At 37.0% G+C, this 16,916-nt stretch overlaps 1 protein-coding gene across 1 annotated transcript in view; it reads left to right on the top strand.

The window, feature by feature from the left end:
* Positions 1-945: 945 nt before the first annotated feature.
* Positions 946-16,916, top strand: part of LOC306876323 (dual 3',5'-cyclic-AMP and -GMP phosphodiesterase 11A) — a gene marked incomplete at both ends in the record, with an annotated part of 83,728 nt that continues 67,757 nt past the window's right edge. The window contains 2 exons of the mRNA XM_079427407.1: positions 946-1,734; positions 4,967-5,125. Coding sequence (XP_079283533.1) covers positions 946-1,734; positions 4,967-5,125 — 948 coding nt within the window. The remainder of the gene's footprint in view (positions 1,735-4,966; positions 5,126-16,916) is intronic.

A 16,916-nucleotide genomic window follows, 5' to 3' on the forward strand; every position in this document is an offset into this window, starting at 1 on the left:
ACACTCTTAAAAATAAATATTTTGTGTATCAGTGGTTCAATGAGGAACCTTTAACCTTCATTTAATCTTTCCATTGTAAAAAAAAAGGTTCTTTATAGTGGAAAATGGTTCTTCACACTAAGAAAAAAAAGGCATTTATTCTATGACATTGGGAAAAAAAACCTTCTGAAACCTTTGTTTTAAAGATGCGCTTACATTACAGAACTATAGATCAGGACATGCGTGAGGGTCTGCCCCTCACTTTCAAGGATGTGGTCATGCTTTTGGACAGCTGCAGAACTCAATTTGTCCACTAGAGGTCGATGAAGCTGCAACTTTACATAGGCAAATAGTGAATTAGTGATATAATTGAACAGATACCGTACAGTAGATACTAGAGGTTTGGCGCAAAATAACCGCTTAGAAGGTAAAACTACGCAGTACTATTTTTTCATTTGTTTTTATTTATTTTTTATAGTGGAATGTGGTCTTATGCATAGGCTACCTAACAAAAATATAAGGGCTTATTTAACTAATATATAGGTAATAATCTAAAAGAATACACGCATACAATAATTTAGGCATTGCTTGCGACGTCTCAATAATCACGAGAGTTTTGAAAAGCCATTGAGACTCAATTTCCCAGTGTCACCTAGGATGAGCGTCCTTATAATAAAACAGACCAGTTTATGAAAAGACTCCGAAGAGGATGGAGGGAGGGATGCGTGTTCATGACGTCAGCGATGCACCTGCGAAGCGCTCTGTCGCATCATCTCACTGGCGCTGCTTTAGAATGAACGAGAGCGAGTTACTCTGCATCAGACGGAACCGCTGGGTCGCAACATGCTAAAACTCCGCTCCTCCCGCGGAGGGTCTGTTGTTTGAAGTTTGCGAATGACACGTTGAGCTCTGCACTCACATAAATGACCGTGCAAAACGCGCGTCTCTCTTATTTCGTTTACAGCAATGGCAGGGTCAAACATGGTCTTTTCTGATGTTGAAAGTTTTCTAGACGAGCACCCGGAATTATTAGAGGACTATCTGAAGAGAAAAAGCAAGGCAAGTATGGTGGAAAAGTGGATGAAGAACCATCACGCCACTAAAACTCCGGCGAACTCCAGCGCGGAAGCGGAGAAAGCGGCGAACGCTTGCAGTAAAGACAGCTGGGCGAGCAGAAGCGACGGGCTGCAGAGACGAGCGTCGCAGAAAGAGCTGAGAAAGACTTTCGCCAGGTCTAAAGCCATCAACGCCAACAGGACTTACGACGAGCACGTCAACTCCAGAGCCCAGGAGCCGCTGAGCAGCATGAGGAGGCGCGCGCTGCTGCGTAAAGCCAGCTCTCTGCCGCCAACCACCGCGCACATCCTCTCCGCTCTGCTGGAGTCCAGGGTCAACATCCCTCAGTACCCCTCCACCGCCGTAGACTACAAATACTACCTGAAGGAGCACAACGAGAGGGAGTTCTTCCTGGAGCTCGTCAAAGACATCTCCAACGACCTGGATTTGACCAGTCTGAGTTACAAGATCCTGGTGTTTGTGTGCATCATGGTGGATGCTGACCGCTGCTCCCTGTTCCTGGTGGAGGGACCGGCCAATAAAAAGACTCTGGTGTCCAAGTTCTTTGACGTTCACGCTGGAACCACAGTGTTGCCATCTCTCAGTAACTCCGATGAGGTGCAGGTGCCCTGGGGAAAGGGCATCATTGGATATGTGGCTGAACATGGGGAAACTGTCAACATTCCCGATGCATATCAGGTGAAAGCAGGAATAAAGTAATTGCTTCTTTTCCGAAAGAAAAGAAAAAGAAAAAACCCTCAAGGATGTGTGTTTGGAACCACAGTTGTAAAGGGATAAAAGTTTCAGTCAAATAAGATCTTACTGGATACAGTGAATTTTTTATCTTCCTTGTTTTCAGTTTATGTTTTTTCTTTGGGGTTTTTTGTTTTTTCTATTTAATTCTTTTAGGATTCTTTTTTAATTCCTACAGCCATTTAGAATGTTTTAGGATTGGTTCCAAATAATGATAGAAATTCCTCTGGGATTAGGAACAGGTTGTTGCCATACAGTAGGATACATGGTGAGGTCACTCACGTTTTTCATTTTCCCATATGGATAATTAATTATATAGACAGGACAATTATTGATGGTGAAACACAAACACATATCAAGTGAAACAGAAAATGATTGTTTCTTGTCCAAAAGTCCTAATGTGCAAAGGATTGATAAAATGCAATTGGATAAAGTGAAAATCCTATTTTTCAGGTTAATTTTTAGGTTTATTTATTTGAACTAAAGTATCATTGGATAAGTAATTATCAGATCAGGCAGGAAAGTATTTTACAGTGACAATTATTGATGGCGGAACTCTAAAAGATGATTCTGATGGAAGTTCTGCTGTAATTTTGAACAAATGTAAAGGGATTAAAATCATCATCAGAATCAAACAAAATCCTATTTTAATTGAAAGTGTTAATGTTGAAGTAATGCTAAAGTAAAATTAGAGATAGGAACTTTAGTAAAAGCATCTAAAGCCTCCCAATCCCAGATGAATTTCTGATACAACTATTCCAAATGATCATGAACATGGAATTTACATTGTAATTTCTATATGAAAACAATTGTAAAGGGACCAAAGTAATAGCCAAAGAACTCGTACTTTGATCTGTTACAATTTTTTTCCAAATTATGAGAAACTCTTATATAGCTTGGGGCATGTGTAGTGAGGCCAGTCATACTACATTTTCCCATATGAGTATTTACTTGTCAAATAGAAAGGAACACATTTCACTGATATCACTTTTGATGGAGAAACAGCAATCTTTCCTGATGCATAACAGGTGCAGCAGGAATAAAATGACAGTTGGTAGTTTAAAAATACTGAAAGTTGAGAACAGATTTGCTAATGGAATGTCTATTTTTATTTGGAATCCATCCTAATTGGGGAATCTAAAAATCTTTCTGAAACTTTCAGTAGTAAAACAGTTTTGAAAGTTTTGTGATCTAGGACCTTTATACAGTACATGTCATTGTACAAGTCTATCCCTCACAGCATAATTTTGATCTGTGTTAAATTCAGTATGGGGTCTAACCTGACTCAAGTCTACAATTAACATTATAATAAACAGGATAATCATTTTATCCCACTGGATTAAAAAAAACAAAAACAGCCCAAGGTGGTTTCTTCTGGAATTTGTTTCTGGATTTGATGGTTTTAGGGGAGTTTTGGGCACTGTCTTGGAGATCAGCTGACAGCACAGCTAAACACAGGAGACTGGTCAAACCAGTTAAGACCAGCACACCACCTTAAGCTGTTTTTTTTCTATCCAGATTGTATTTGATTCTTAAATGATTCTCATTTGAGGCCAGTGGAAATTCAGATAGGGTTAGGAAGAATTAGCATTTGTTGACGAGGTTACTCACATGACATTATCCCATAAGGATAATGACTGTCACACAGACCGGAGAGTATTTTATTGTGACCCTGAGTGATGTTTTTGGTTTGATTATTCCCTGAGATCCATAAAGGGCCTTTGTGAAATAATGAGTTGTGTGAGAGTATCTGAGTATTGATTACTGAATCGATCAGCTCAGACAAACTTCATCCTCTCCATTCTACAGTTATAGTCCTGATGCTGTGATGATGATGATGCCAGCTCGCAGTTCTCTAATTAGCCTGTCAATCTGCATTTGCCTTTTCATTTAGCAAGCGGAGCAGATCTTTAAAACTGCATTATTTATACCAGTAAACTCAGCATTTCAGAGACCATTCAAACATGAGATGGAAACATAAAAATATTAACACTTTATAATAACTTTCATTAATAAGTCATTAATTGCATTATAAATTGTAGCTACATACATTATGTACTTGAATATGAATGATATTTCTGTATATTTGAACATGAGCTTATCTGTTAAGCTTTATTTAATGTAAATGTTTGTTAATGTTAAAATACTGTTAAGCTACACTGCCAGTCAAAGTTTGGAATAATTAATAATTAGGCTGAATTTATTTGATCAATAATAAACTGTAATATTGTGAAATATTATTTTAATTTAAAATAACTGTTTTCTATTTGAATGCATTTTAAAATGTAATTTATTCCTGTGATCACTACTCCAGTCTTAAGTGTCACACGATCCTTCAGAAATCATCCTAATATGCTGATTCACTGCTCAAAAAGCATTTCTAATATTATTATCAATGTTGAAAACAGTTGAGCTGCTTAATAATTGTATGTGCTGCTGGATATTTATGTAAAAATTGTAATACGTTACCATTTAAAAGTCAGGGTAATTTAAAGAAAAAGAAAGAAAATACTTTTGTTCAGCTAGTATGCGTTAAAAATACATTACATTTATAATGTTACAAAAGATTTCTATTTCAAATAACAGCTGTTCTTTTAACTTTCTATTCATCAAATAATTCTGCAACAGTGTAGAAGAAGAAGAAGAAGAAGAAGTTTTATTTATATAGCGCCTTTCCATTGCTCAAGGTCGCTTGATGCATGTATTATCGTTTCCACGAACATATTAAGCAGCAGGAACTGTTTTCAACAATGATTATATTAAAAATCATTATTAATAATTGAGCGCTAATAATAATTGAAAATCAGCCTATTAGAATAATAAATGATTTCAATATTATAACAGAAAACGGTTATTTTAAATTGTAATAATATTTGATAATATTACTTTATTTTTTTTTTACTGTATTTTTGATCAAATAAATGCAACCTTGGTGAGAATAAGACTTCTTTTTTAAAAATCTTAATTATTCCAATCTTTCGGTAGTGTGTTATAAAGCAGTGGATAAGTAAGTGTTTCTCATGTTTTTGTCACTTTCTGTATTTTTTGCTGTTCTATTTAGTCCCGCTAGCAGCACAGCAATGACACACTTCACCTCTAATTAGTTTGGCTTCTCCTAACAGTTATTATAAGTGTTCCCATTCAGCTGAGAGTGACTGTCTCTTGTCCTCTTTTGTAGGACCATCGTTTCAGTGATGAGATTGATAAACTCACCGGATATAAAACCAAGTCTCTGCTGTGCATGCCAATTCGCAGCAGTGATGGAGAGGTCATCGGGGTCGCACAGGCCATCAACAAGAATCCCAATGGAGCACTCTTCACTGAAGATGACGAAAAGGTACCACATGCACACATGCTCTGTGATACAGGACATCGATTTTCAGATCATTAGCAAAGCATTTCTACCTAAGGATGTTGATTTTTAGATGATAGCTATCTGAGATGGTAAATGGGAACGTGATTTGTGTAACATTAGCAACACATTATTAGCTGTTTAATAACATAGTCAAGCCAAAGGCTAATGATATCAATTACTGTTACGTGTCCGACGTTCCTGAGAGTGATGCATAAAATGCGTTCCCATTCTGATACATCGACTTGTACTAAACCCTATAATTCATTCTTCCTCTTCTTTTTCGGAATCAGTTTCTGGTTCAAACACATATGGATGAATTAATCTAATAGTGCCACTTGCCATTGTGTAGCATTTACTACTTCAGTTAACTTGAGTGAAAGAGGAGCAGGTCCGAGCTGGTCTGATTGAGTGGAGGCGGGAATTTGCATATACATCCACATATACTAAATGATTTTGTCAGTCAGAGTCCACTTGACTTTAAAGAGCCCAAACATTTAAGTGGCAGAAGAAATACACTATTCGGGCAAAGGTATTTGGACACACCTCTTAATTATTAAATTCAGGTGTTTCAATCAAACCCATTTCCACAGGTGTATAAAGCATCAAGCATCTGTCCATGCAGCAGGAGCGTTTCCTCCGAGGAGGCAAGGGAGGCAGCGTCTCCTCAAAAACTGGTTGAGAAAATATATTACATAAATAAAACAACGCAAATATTACTAAATATGACATTAAAAGTATAAAAGTCACTCGTTTTTATAAAGTAACACTGTCCAACAGCGACACCCGCAGCTAGTTACAGCGGAGGCTTGCCTCCCTTCAGTCCAGTCCATGGAGACCCCTTAGCATGCCGTGGGTTTAATGGGGGGTAATTGAGAATCAATGGGGGAAGATCACGTGAGAGGAGGCAATGCCTCCATCGCGATATGATTGGATATGATCGTTTATGATTGGTTGTGATTGGTTCGTGTGATAAATCGCGCCTCTTGTTTTTCATGCAAGCTCTCGGCCTGAATGAACTTGAAGAAAATGATGGCGTTATTATAAAGAAAGAAAATAACTCACCCATTAGATAGGCTATCATTGCTTTGTGTCACGTCAAAATAAAACTGGAAACGGCCAGAAAACGTGATGACTATGTAAGTTTATAGTGAATATTCAGCTTGATGAAATAAAATATGTATCTTTGTGCCTTTATGACGATGACCCGAAAATAAGTTGACTATTAAAAAGAACAGCTGTGTCTATTTACACTAAGTGCATATAGCCCACCTTGTTGGCAGAGGTTATTTACAGTAACTCTGCCCACCAACGTGTGATTACTACAAAAGACAATAATCTTTTAGCAGTTTCAGTGGCATAGATAGTAAAGTGCCTGCCGAAGTCATTTTTGATGCAATCGACCTGGGTTTGAACTTACAGTAGTGTAAATAGCATATCGCTAAGAAAATGCTGCTGTTAATAAATGATTAATAAATGCTGTAAAAGTATTGTTCATTCTTAGTTCATGTTAAATATGTTAACTAGACCTTATTGTAAAGTGTTTTCAAAATATTGTTTAAATTGTTATTTTAGCTAATATTTTGGAATAATAGTAAAAATGCATGAAACAATATGAAATGTATTAGTATTTAAAATATTAAATTAAATAAAAATAATGTTAATCAAATACAAAATAGAGTTATATTTGTTCTCGCTTCTTTATGTAATATTTATTTAACCAAGAAAATGTGGCAACAATAAGAGGAACATGAATTATATATATAAAACTGCCTCCTCATTTTAAAACACCACCGCACGCCACTTCCATGCAGTCTGTGGCTACGTCTACATTAATCTGGATACATTTGAAAATGGTGTTTTCATTTCAAAACGCTCTCTTGAAAACTTGCGTTTTTGAAGTATTTTCTAAAAGTTTCTCATCCACATTGAAATGTTGGAAAACATTAAATTCTCATTACTGCGCATATGAAAAGCCTCATAAAAGCTCACTGAGATGATACAGATGGAACGGACATAATAAGTTTACATGCAATTCTTTTGCCCTGCTGAAAAAACCAGCATACTGTATGCTGCATATACACCATTATATATCTGATCTAAAACGCAACTGCCCTCATGTTTTGCCTCAAAACAGCAATCATGAATACATTTTCTGTCATCTTTGCAGGACTGTGATATGAAGAGTGTTCAAAGTAACTTATCTTTAGCAACAGTGTGAAAGTAGCACATACCAGGCACAATACCGGTATACAGTATGTGTCACATGACTAAATGTGTCATCGTTTTCAAATACCTCTGTTTTCACAGTCCACAACACGAAAACGGCGTTTTCAAATTAATCCACTTTGGAGACCGTTCTCAAAATGATCAGTTTTCCTTAACAAAAAAGCTGTCTCAGTGTGGACGGAAGGCCAAAACGGAGAGAAAAAGATGCGTTTTCAAACTAAAAATATTAGTGTGGACAAGGCCTGCATTTACAAACATTTGTGGAAAAATGGGTCGTTCTGAAGAACTTAAGTGTGGTACTGTGATAGGATGCCACCTTTACAATAAGTCAGTTTGTGGAATTTCATCGCTGCTAGATATTTGGCAGTCTGATGGGCAAGTCAGGGTTTGATGGATGCTGGGAAAATGTTACCTGCGTTACCCAAAACTGTGCTGTGCCAACTGTGAAGTTTTGCAGAGGAGGGCTAATTGTATGGGAATTTAATAAAAATGTATTTTATTAAATTGAATAAATGCTGAGATGGCATAACATGATGCTTATTTTTGTCCACATACTTAAATTGATTAAAAATGACTTAAATATACCTCTTCTACTGTATGATTTTTTCATGAAAATTACTTTTGATATTTTTGAGGGGCATAAAATCAGAAATGTGAGGATGATACAACTGTATGATATCTTATTAAACAAAAACGCTTATTTAAAAGCAAACCATTATTGAAAAGATAACCTTATTAGGTAGTTTTACGCTTTTTAAATTATTTACTAGAAAATAAATCACTATTTTCTACTTACTAACATGTGAACAAAACTTTTGTCCTCCAACACAAAGTCATGTTATGCAACCAACATGCAGAAAAATATAAAACTGGAAATTATATCATAGAGAGGACCCCTGCAGACACTCATGACTGTGTGTCAAGGTCAATAAGTCTCTTAAAATACCAGATAATTTCATCTTTTTATGACAATGCAAAGTCAGTATGACTCCTTATACTTATATTTCATTATAAACTTATATAAAAATATGTGACTTTATCTTGGGCAATCTTATTTGTTATTGCTCCATTAACAGATAATTCTTCCTCTAAGCAGAGAAATCTAATAAGGTGTAGAGAGAGAAATTCAGTTTAGTGCATTCAGGAGACTGCAGTGATGTCTCGTAGCTTTGCTCTGACGTCACAAACTGTGTGCTTATGTAATGGTCCTGTCATTGGATCACTGTCAGTGGGTAGAATGTTCATGACTGTCTGTGTAAAGCTGAATAGTTAGCGTTAGTTGTCCTTGTCATCGTTTGTTCTGGGTTAAGGTAGCGTGGTCAACCACGCCACGCTATCATGAAAAAGAAATAATGTGTCTCATTAATGTTGACCTTCAGTAACAATGAAGTCTTTATAAACACAGAAGCAGCTCTCATATGGCAGAGTCATTAATCAGCGGCCGCTGCTGAAATCCCTGAGCCGCGCTGCTCTGTTTACAGGAGCTCAAGTGACACAGGTAATATGCCATATTTCACGGGGGATGCACGGCACGTGTGAATGTACTGACTTACAGGACATATTCATTTGAACTTTTTTACTTTTCTCTGTCTTTACAAAAACGTTTTTTGGAGTTACGGTAGTACCGTTTGGATTTCCATGTACAGTATCATAACACTTGAATATCATATCATATATCAACATGGAACCACCACCACAGTACCTGTGTAAGCATTATTAGTGGTGCTTGCTAATGCATTCATTACTATTTAGCCGTGTTCACACTAACAGTCACTGTGTGTTTTTAGCAAGCATTCCCACTCTGTATCAGTTGGCGCATCATTGCCTGTAATATCATTTGTGATTCTTTGACCGTTTTTGATTCAGCTCACAAAACTGGTCTGAATGACTTGTAGGTACTTCAAATCTTAAAAGTATATTTAAAAAAAAAAACTGCAAATAATATTATATGAATGTAATAAAAGGCCACCGACGGCAACTTTCATGACTGTCTCATAATACACTTGAGTACACTTTTAAAAAGTGCACTTTGGGATAATGTCAAATTAAAAGTTTTAATTTTATGTTTAATCACTGACTAACATACTAAAGCACATGTAAAGAATAGATTACAATTTTAATTTAATTCAATGTTCAATTAAGGTTACTCTGAAAGTATATTTTAACCATAAATGCTTGTCATGTTTTTTAAATATATTAACCATAAATGCTTGCCAGTACATTCATCAGTACACATGAACTATATTTCAAATTGAAGTAATTATGAAATGACATATAACACATGTACACATGTCCTGCTTAAGTGGGTCAAAAAATCACTTATTGCATTTACTATAAATTTATAATGCATATAATAAACATAATGCATTTTAAAATAAAATGTATTATAAAAAATTAAATATTACTTCAGTAAAAGTGTGAAGTTCTCCTTTTCAATCTTAGTTGAGTGAAAGTACAAAAGTACTTAATTTGCAATGTACTTAAAGGGTTACTCCACCCGAAAATAACAATTTTGTCATTAATCACTTTACCCCCATGTCGTTCCAAACCCGTAAAAGCTTTGTTCGTCTTCGGAGCACAATTTAAGATATTTTGGATGAATACCGGGAGGCTTGTGACTGTCCCATTGACTGCCAAACAATTAACACTGTCAAGGCCCAGAAAAGTATGAGAGACATGACCAAAATAGTCCATAGTCCAACCATAACGTTATGAAGCTACAAGAATAATTTTTGTATGCCAAGAAAACAAAAATAATGACTTTATTCAAAAATTTGTCTTCTCTGCGTCAGCGCAGCACCATTTTGGAGAATATCCGCTGGACAAAAACTGCGTACGCTGTTCTGTGTAAGCCGCACCACACGGATACACAGTTTTCATTCAAATCAAAGCATAAACAAATGTATAAAGCGTATCCATGCCCGAGAGGCGTTTCGAAGATGGCTGCCGAGTGACATGACTTGCCTTTGGTTTTTCTTAAAATAAACACTATATGGAGTCCAGATATATTTTTGTTGTTGCTGTGGAGTGATGTAGAAGTATTCACCGTGAAGCTTACACTGCATGCACCTGAGAGAAAAGATTTTACCATAAGTGATCTAATTTTCAGCAGTAAGAAAAAGTGTTTTACAGTTTTTACAGTTATATATGATATGACAGTAAGGCCTATTGTTAGGGCTTACATTTTATTTAATGAAAATATAATTATATTTTCATAATAATATTTTTTTTTCAAGTCTGTGGGGTAAAACACCCCTGGCCACTTGGGGTAAAATGCCCCCAGAGGGCATCACTTCCCTCTATGATAATTACTGTAGTTACTATGTTCTGAACATTACATCTTTTGTTGAATAAATATATTTAGACTTATATTTCAAAATAACCTAAAGTTAGCATCAGCTAGCTAATTAGTTAAACAGTTAGCATCAGCTAACAATATTGTCTGATTTTCAGCAACTGTTATCAACTGTTATTTCGGCTTGTCTTTTTCATTTTAAGCTAAAACTGCTTGTACTGTGAGTTTGCTCCAAATGTATAAAGCAAATGTCTTTGTCAGAGTGGCGGCATTTTACCCCACCTGTGGGAAACGCCCCTTTGGTACAAATTTTATTTAATTTTTCCCCCACTCTACGCATGAATTATTATGAATTGTCCAGTAGCCAGCACTAGTAGTGAATCATATACATAATATGTAATGTGTGTTGACAAAAAATATAAAAACAGACATCACATAACATTAAACTAATAATATTTTAGTAAAACTGCCACAGCAGCAGGGAAGATACATGTGCATGCATTATTTAAATTTGTGTTATTTTAATGTTTTTTTTTTTTTTTTACCTAAAACCTACACATACAAGCATTTCAGTGAGTTTAAACAGATCACCCTTTACATCAGATTTAGTTTACAAACAACTGACAGCTGTGACCTAAATATAATTTTTAGTTACAATAATTAATCCTAAAATTCGACATTAGTAACTTTTCACGGCATCAGTCGTACGTGCACTCAGGGGGTTCTTGTCAGATTTGTGAATACAGTTCACTGGAGACTCGCTCTGAATGGATTATTTGAATCAGTCATTTGTTGACTCAAGAACAGCTGCAATCAGATTAGTACAAGTCGCAAATTAATCGTTTGGTGCGATTTGCGAATGAATTTAACAGGTTAATTGAAAAGAATCAGTTCGTTCATAAATAGGACACTGCTTTTGCATCTCAGAGCATGTGATGATTTCTTCATTTAAAAATATGAAGTGACGATATGTTTTATAAAATGTAGTGGAGTAAAAAGTAAGATTTTACGCTTTGGAATGTAGTGAAGTAAAAGTAAAAGTTACTCAAAATAAAACTACTCCAGTGAAGTACAGATACTTGAAAAAATTTACTTAAGTACAGTAACAAAGTAAAAATTCTTATATATAAAATACTTACATATTTTCCGCTGTTTTGTTGAGCTATTGAAGTAGGTAGCCTACATATCCAGACCTCAAGATACATAATTAACTATGAATGTGAATATGAGCCTAGTTGTTCTTTCTTATTTACTTATTTTTTTAATGAACATTATCATTGTGTTCTTCTGATTTGATTGGTCCAGTGACGATGGCTCCACACCCGGACATCGTGTGGTGAATACACTTATCTTTCATCTCTGTGAATGAAACAGATGCTGTGGGTTTTAAAGCTGAACAGGATGTCTCGTATTTCTCAACGTAAGCAGTGAGCGCAGCGCTGACACCGGATATAATGAATGTGTCCAGAGGCATCAGGGATGCTGAGAGGAGACACACTAACTCTCTCTCTCTGTCTGTGTGTGTGTGTATTTGCTGACATCTAAATGAGGCATTGTATTATTTTGTAGAAAGCATTATTTAACTTTTATCTCAGAGTCACCAGCCACACACTTCCAGACTGAGACATATGATCTATCAAGATATTTAAAGGGATAGTTCATCCAAAAATTTATTTTCTGTCATTATTTACTCACTCCGATGTAGTTTCAAACTTGCAAGTCTTTCTTTCTTCTGTGAAAAGCAAAGAAATGTTTCCATTCTCTTTTCCATGCGGCCAAGAGGGAATAAAGCTTCAAAAAGCACCATAGAAGTATCATAAATGTGGTCTATACAATTTGTTTGCTATAATCCAAGTCATCAAATGCCATGTAATAGCTTGGTGTTTGTGATTCTTTTCAGTGGATTCATTGATTCTGAATTGGTCTCAATGATTTATTCATACATCAGACTGTTCTTGATTTAAACTCACTTAATGTGAGTTAAGTGCACTTGATTGTATTAAATGCGTACAACCCGAATTCCAGAAATGTTGGGAGGTTTTTTAAATTTGAATAAAATGAAAACTAAAGGACTTTCAAATCACATGAACCAATATTTTATTAACAATAGAACATAGATAACATAACAAATGTTTAAACTGAGAAATTTGACAATTTTATGCACAAAATGAACTCATTTCAAATTTGATGCCTGCTACAGGTTTCAAAATAGTTGCAGTTACTTCAAACCTTAAAATCATATTGTTAAAAAACAGTAAATCATTGTTTTAATAATGGTTTGTGGTTCTCTAAGGTAGAACATAAGCACATATAAAGTACTTGATCATAATTTTAACTGTAGTGTTCAATATTACATTCAAAGTTAATGTATTCGAAATTTACTACATTGAAACTTCATCATTCCAAATGTGTAATCAAAATATATGTATTTAAAAATATATTTATGGAGCTTGAAAACATCTTTCATGAATCTCCTTTTGTTTTCCATGGAAGAAAGAAAGTCAAATGGGTTTAGAATGACAAGAAGTTGAGCAAATGATGACAAAATTATTGTTTTTGGGTGAATTATTCCTTTAACGTGTACTATGACTGCATGTGCAGGGCTCCAAACTGCGACTAAAATGGTCGCATTTGCGACCAAAAATATTAATTTGCGAGTGAAGTTTTTGCTGAGGTCGCCACTGGCGACTATATATAATTTGCATGAAAGGACTTTTTTCCCGATTGTTTTGTGCTCACATCTTTTGTTATGTTCACGTATTAAACATAAGACGATGCGCATCAAAGTTTTACTGGAAAAGAGTTTCAAACAGTCCTCGTCTCTGCCGCACACAGTCTGCAGAACGCAGTGAGAGAGACCTGAAAGGGCCTGTTTACACCTGCTCACTTCATGCATTTTCTCTGATAGGATATCTATATGATTTGTTAAAACGTTTCCCCATTTACACTTGGCCACATAAATGTGTCTTCGCAAAACGGATATAAATCCGTTCTTCAATTCCCGCTTCATATGCAAATATAACGGAGTTCACGTCAATGAAAGCAATGGATAATTTTATTAATGATCAGCTCATTTCAATATCAGAGACCGCAACAAGAGAGCGCGCGGCATCAGCACTGGAAAGATAGGCTAGTCTTGCTACTTTTAATGAAGAAGATTGTGTGTTGAGCGTCTGCGACTTACTTTAAGGTTCATTCAGTTTGCGCGTCGCTTGCTGAAGAAATACTCCGCTACTCATCCGCGGTGATGCTTGTTGCATTGCGCTGTCATATCTGACTATAACATGCCATATAGCCTATAAAACGCTCTCACACGTCTATTATTTTAATATTATGGGAGGAGTAAAATTACCATATGTGGTTTCAACAACCAGATGCATTTACACTTGTCCGGTTTCGCCCAGACCACCTCCTGAAGTGGTTCGAGCGATTGGATTTATATCCGTCTCGAATGCGTTTCGGACGGCATTTACACCTGGTCTTTTCAGGATCAGATAGCTATCCGATCAGGAAAAAATGCATGAAGTGACCAGGTGTAAACAGCCCCAAAGTGCAAGTGCAGAAAAGCCGTGTCTATTTCGTGCACAACTTGAACAAACTTCAACAGGTAAAGCTGTCAGCTCTGTGGATACTGGCAATATCGTCAACAATTCTCATTTATAATCATTATTAATATGGCTTCTTCTTATCGAGATCTTAGTCTATATGCTGTGTTCTGTTAATGCATGGACTTCCTGTTATTTGAAGCGCACTTGCCATCCAGTAATCGCAAAAAGCTTTGTGCTGTCTTACTTTTTAATAAACAAAGTATCAGCTTTAAAATGCTACGAAATTCAAATGATGCGGTTTGGGTGCTCTTTAATGCGGACCACAAGCGCACACTTTGGGTAATATAAACACCAGTACCCCGCGTCCACACGGTCCGTGTATGCGTCCGGATCGCGCGAGCGGAGAGTATCGCACTTAATGCTCAGGCGCGATCTCTTTAGCACCTCAGTTAAAGCAGCAAGTGAACCCATTATATATTTCGATTTACTACTATAGTATGAAATGAACATGATCAAAAGGTAGGCAATAAGAAAGCCTATAGTACAACTTACTGAAATGTTTTATGTAAAAGCTCATTCAGTGTTTCAAACTGAGGAAATGTATAAAGCTTGTAAACATTGCATTGTAATACATTTACCTCAGAATAACCACTGAGTGTCCATAAACTCATCAGTCAGCTAGAAAAATAACTATAAAGAGGAGCGTTTTGCTATATATGTGCTGTTGCATATTAATATTTTTACTTATTCTGTTGTACATGATTCAACTCCTCCTATAAAATTGCATTTTACTAATGAAGAAAAACAGACTGAATGTGTGAAAGACGTGACAACATTTATAGGATGCACTGCACTCAGTTGCCAAGTGATGCTTATGGTCCATGATATTGGTACAGATTCTGTGTAACGAACAATTCTTTGTGACTGTATATTTCAAGTTGTAAAAGACATTTAATTCACACTTTAAGTGAACCTTAGTCCCCCGGTCGACCTGATCATCTACAAGATGGATTAAAATGCTGATAAAGCCTAGAAAAGATAAGACATAAACACATGACAAAATTATTGAAATGTTAAAATAGGGGGGAAAAATAAAATGATAATAATAAAATAAACCACTTTTATTCTGTGGCACCTAAAAAAATAATTTGGCGCCTAAGTTTTTCTTTTATAGGAGCCAATGGCTCCTTACTCGATTTTTTTGTCTGGAGCCCTGATGTGTGTTGCTGTGACCCTGTATGAACCCCAGATGAGTTCAGTGCGATGAGATTCCATGTGCTTTTCACTGTACATTAGCATCATGTCATGCATGCTACTAACTGCTGAATTAATGATGAAACTCTTCCCTGTGTGTGAGACTGAGAGGCAGAACAGAGAAACTCAGCTATTGTTTCCAGGCCACAGAGACAAAGGTGCCACTTTAAGATTCTGTATCGCCAGAACCAAACATTAGTGTTTTCCAAACAGGCTTACAATATGGAACACGTATCATATATGTTATGAAGAGCTGTTCTTTTAATTTTGTGGAGAAACAACTACAAAGACTAGACCCATGAAAGGAATACAGTATTTAATTTTTTATTTTTATTTTGTCTTTCTACCTTTTCTATCTTTTGTTATCATATTATTTTAATTTATTACCTCACTTTTAATTCATTATCTCACACATACACTGGTTTGTTGTGCAAACAGTTTTACCTTTTACTGCCACAATGCACTGCAGCTAATACTGTAAAATGGAAAACTCACACAAATACAGAAACTGACTTCCACAGTGAAGAATAACACAGCGTGAGCATAAGAGGCAGCAGGTGCACCGCATTAATTCATCCTTTCGCTTCGGAGCCGAGCGGTAGTGGTGAAGCTACTGCTCTCCCCTTCCAGAGAGTGTTTCTGTGAGCGAGTGCAGGCGTTATGGCGCAGCAGCGGTGGTCACGTTGGATGGGAGAAAAAGATTGTCTTCCGGCTGAAAGCCACACTAAGAGTGTGCAGTGGCCAGCTCCCCTGCGTGCTTCAGCACTAAAAGAGCATTTCTCTGAAAGAGCAATTTCTCTAAAAGAGTAACATGGGTGATCGCGTTTTTCTAAAGATGTCTTATCACCCGTGCGTTTCTGGGTGTGGTCGTTTCCTGGCGCCTCAGGACGGTCACGATTGCTGCCTCACGTGTCTGGGCATTCAGCACGCTGAGGAAGCTTTCGTGGATGGTTCATGTTCTTCTTGTGGGGACATGACCATCTCGGAGTTGCGTAATAGACTCCGTTATGTCAAACATGGCGGAGTCCCTCTGCCTCTGCGTCCCTCTCCAGGCAGCGTCGTGGAGCCGGTCGCAGGCAGGACGCTCAGCCCCTCCAGGCCCCTGCCAAACCTGGCGGCAAGCGCAAGTGCAAGAGGCCCTGAGACGGGTGACCCAGAGATGGAGGAGACTGCTCATCGGGAGATGGTGACCGCACCACTCCCTCCCCCAGAGGAGGGCCGGGTGGATAATCTTTTGTTTCGTTTTGCTTTTGTTCAGCAGCCAGCGGTACCCAAAACATCAAAAGAGCGATTTCCTCAATCTCTGGGTCTCAAGAGGAGGAGAGTGGTGAACCGTGCATCACAGGATCACTTCCCTCCTCCTCTCTCGCCAGGCAGCGGGTGGTTGCCCAAGAGCATCCCTCCTGCCCATTCGTGGAACCAGGTAAGGGCGGTAGCACTCGAAACCCCA

This window comes from Barbus barbus (assembly GCF_936440315.1).
Source record: "Barbus barbus genome assembly, chromosome: 10".
Classification (NCBI taxonomy): Eukaryota; Metazoa; Chordata; class Actinopteri; order Cypriniformes; family Cyprinidae; genus Barbus; species Barbus barbus.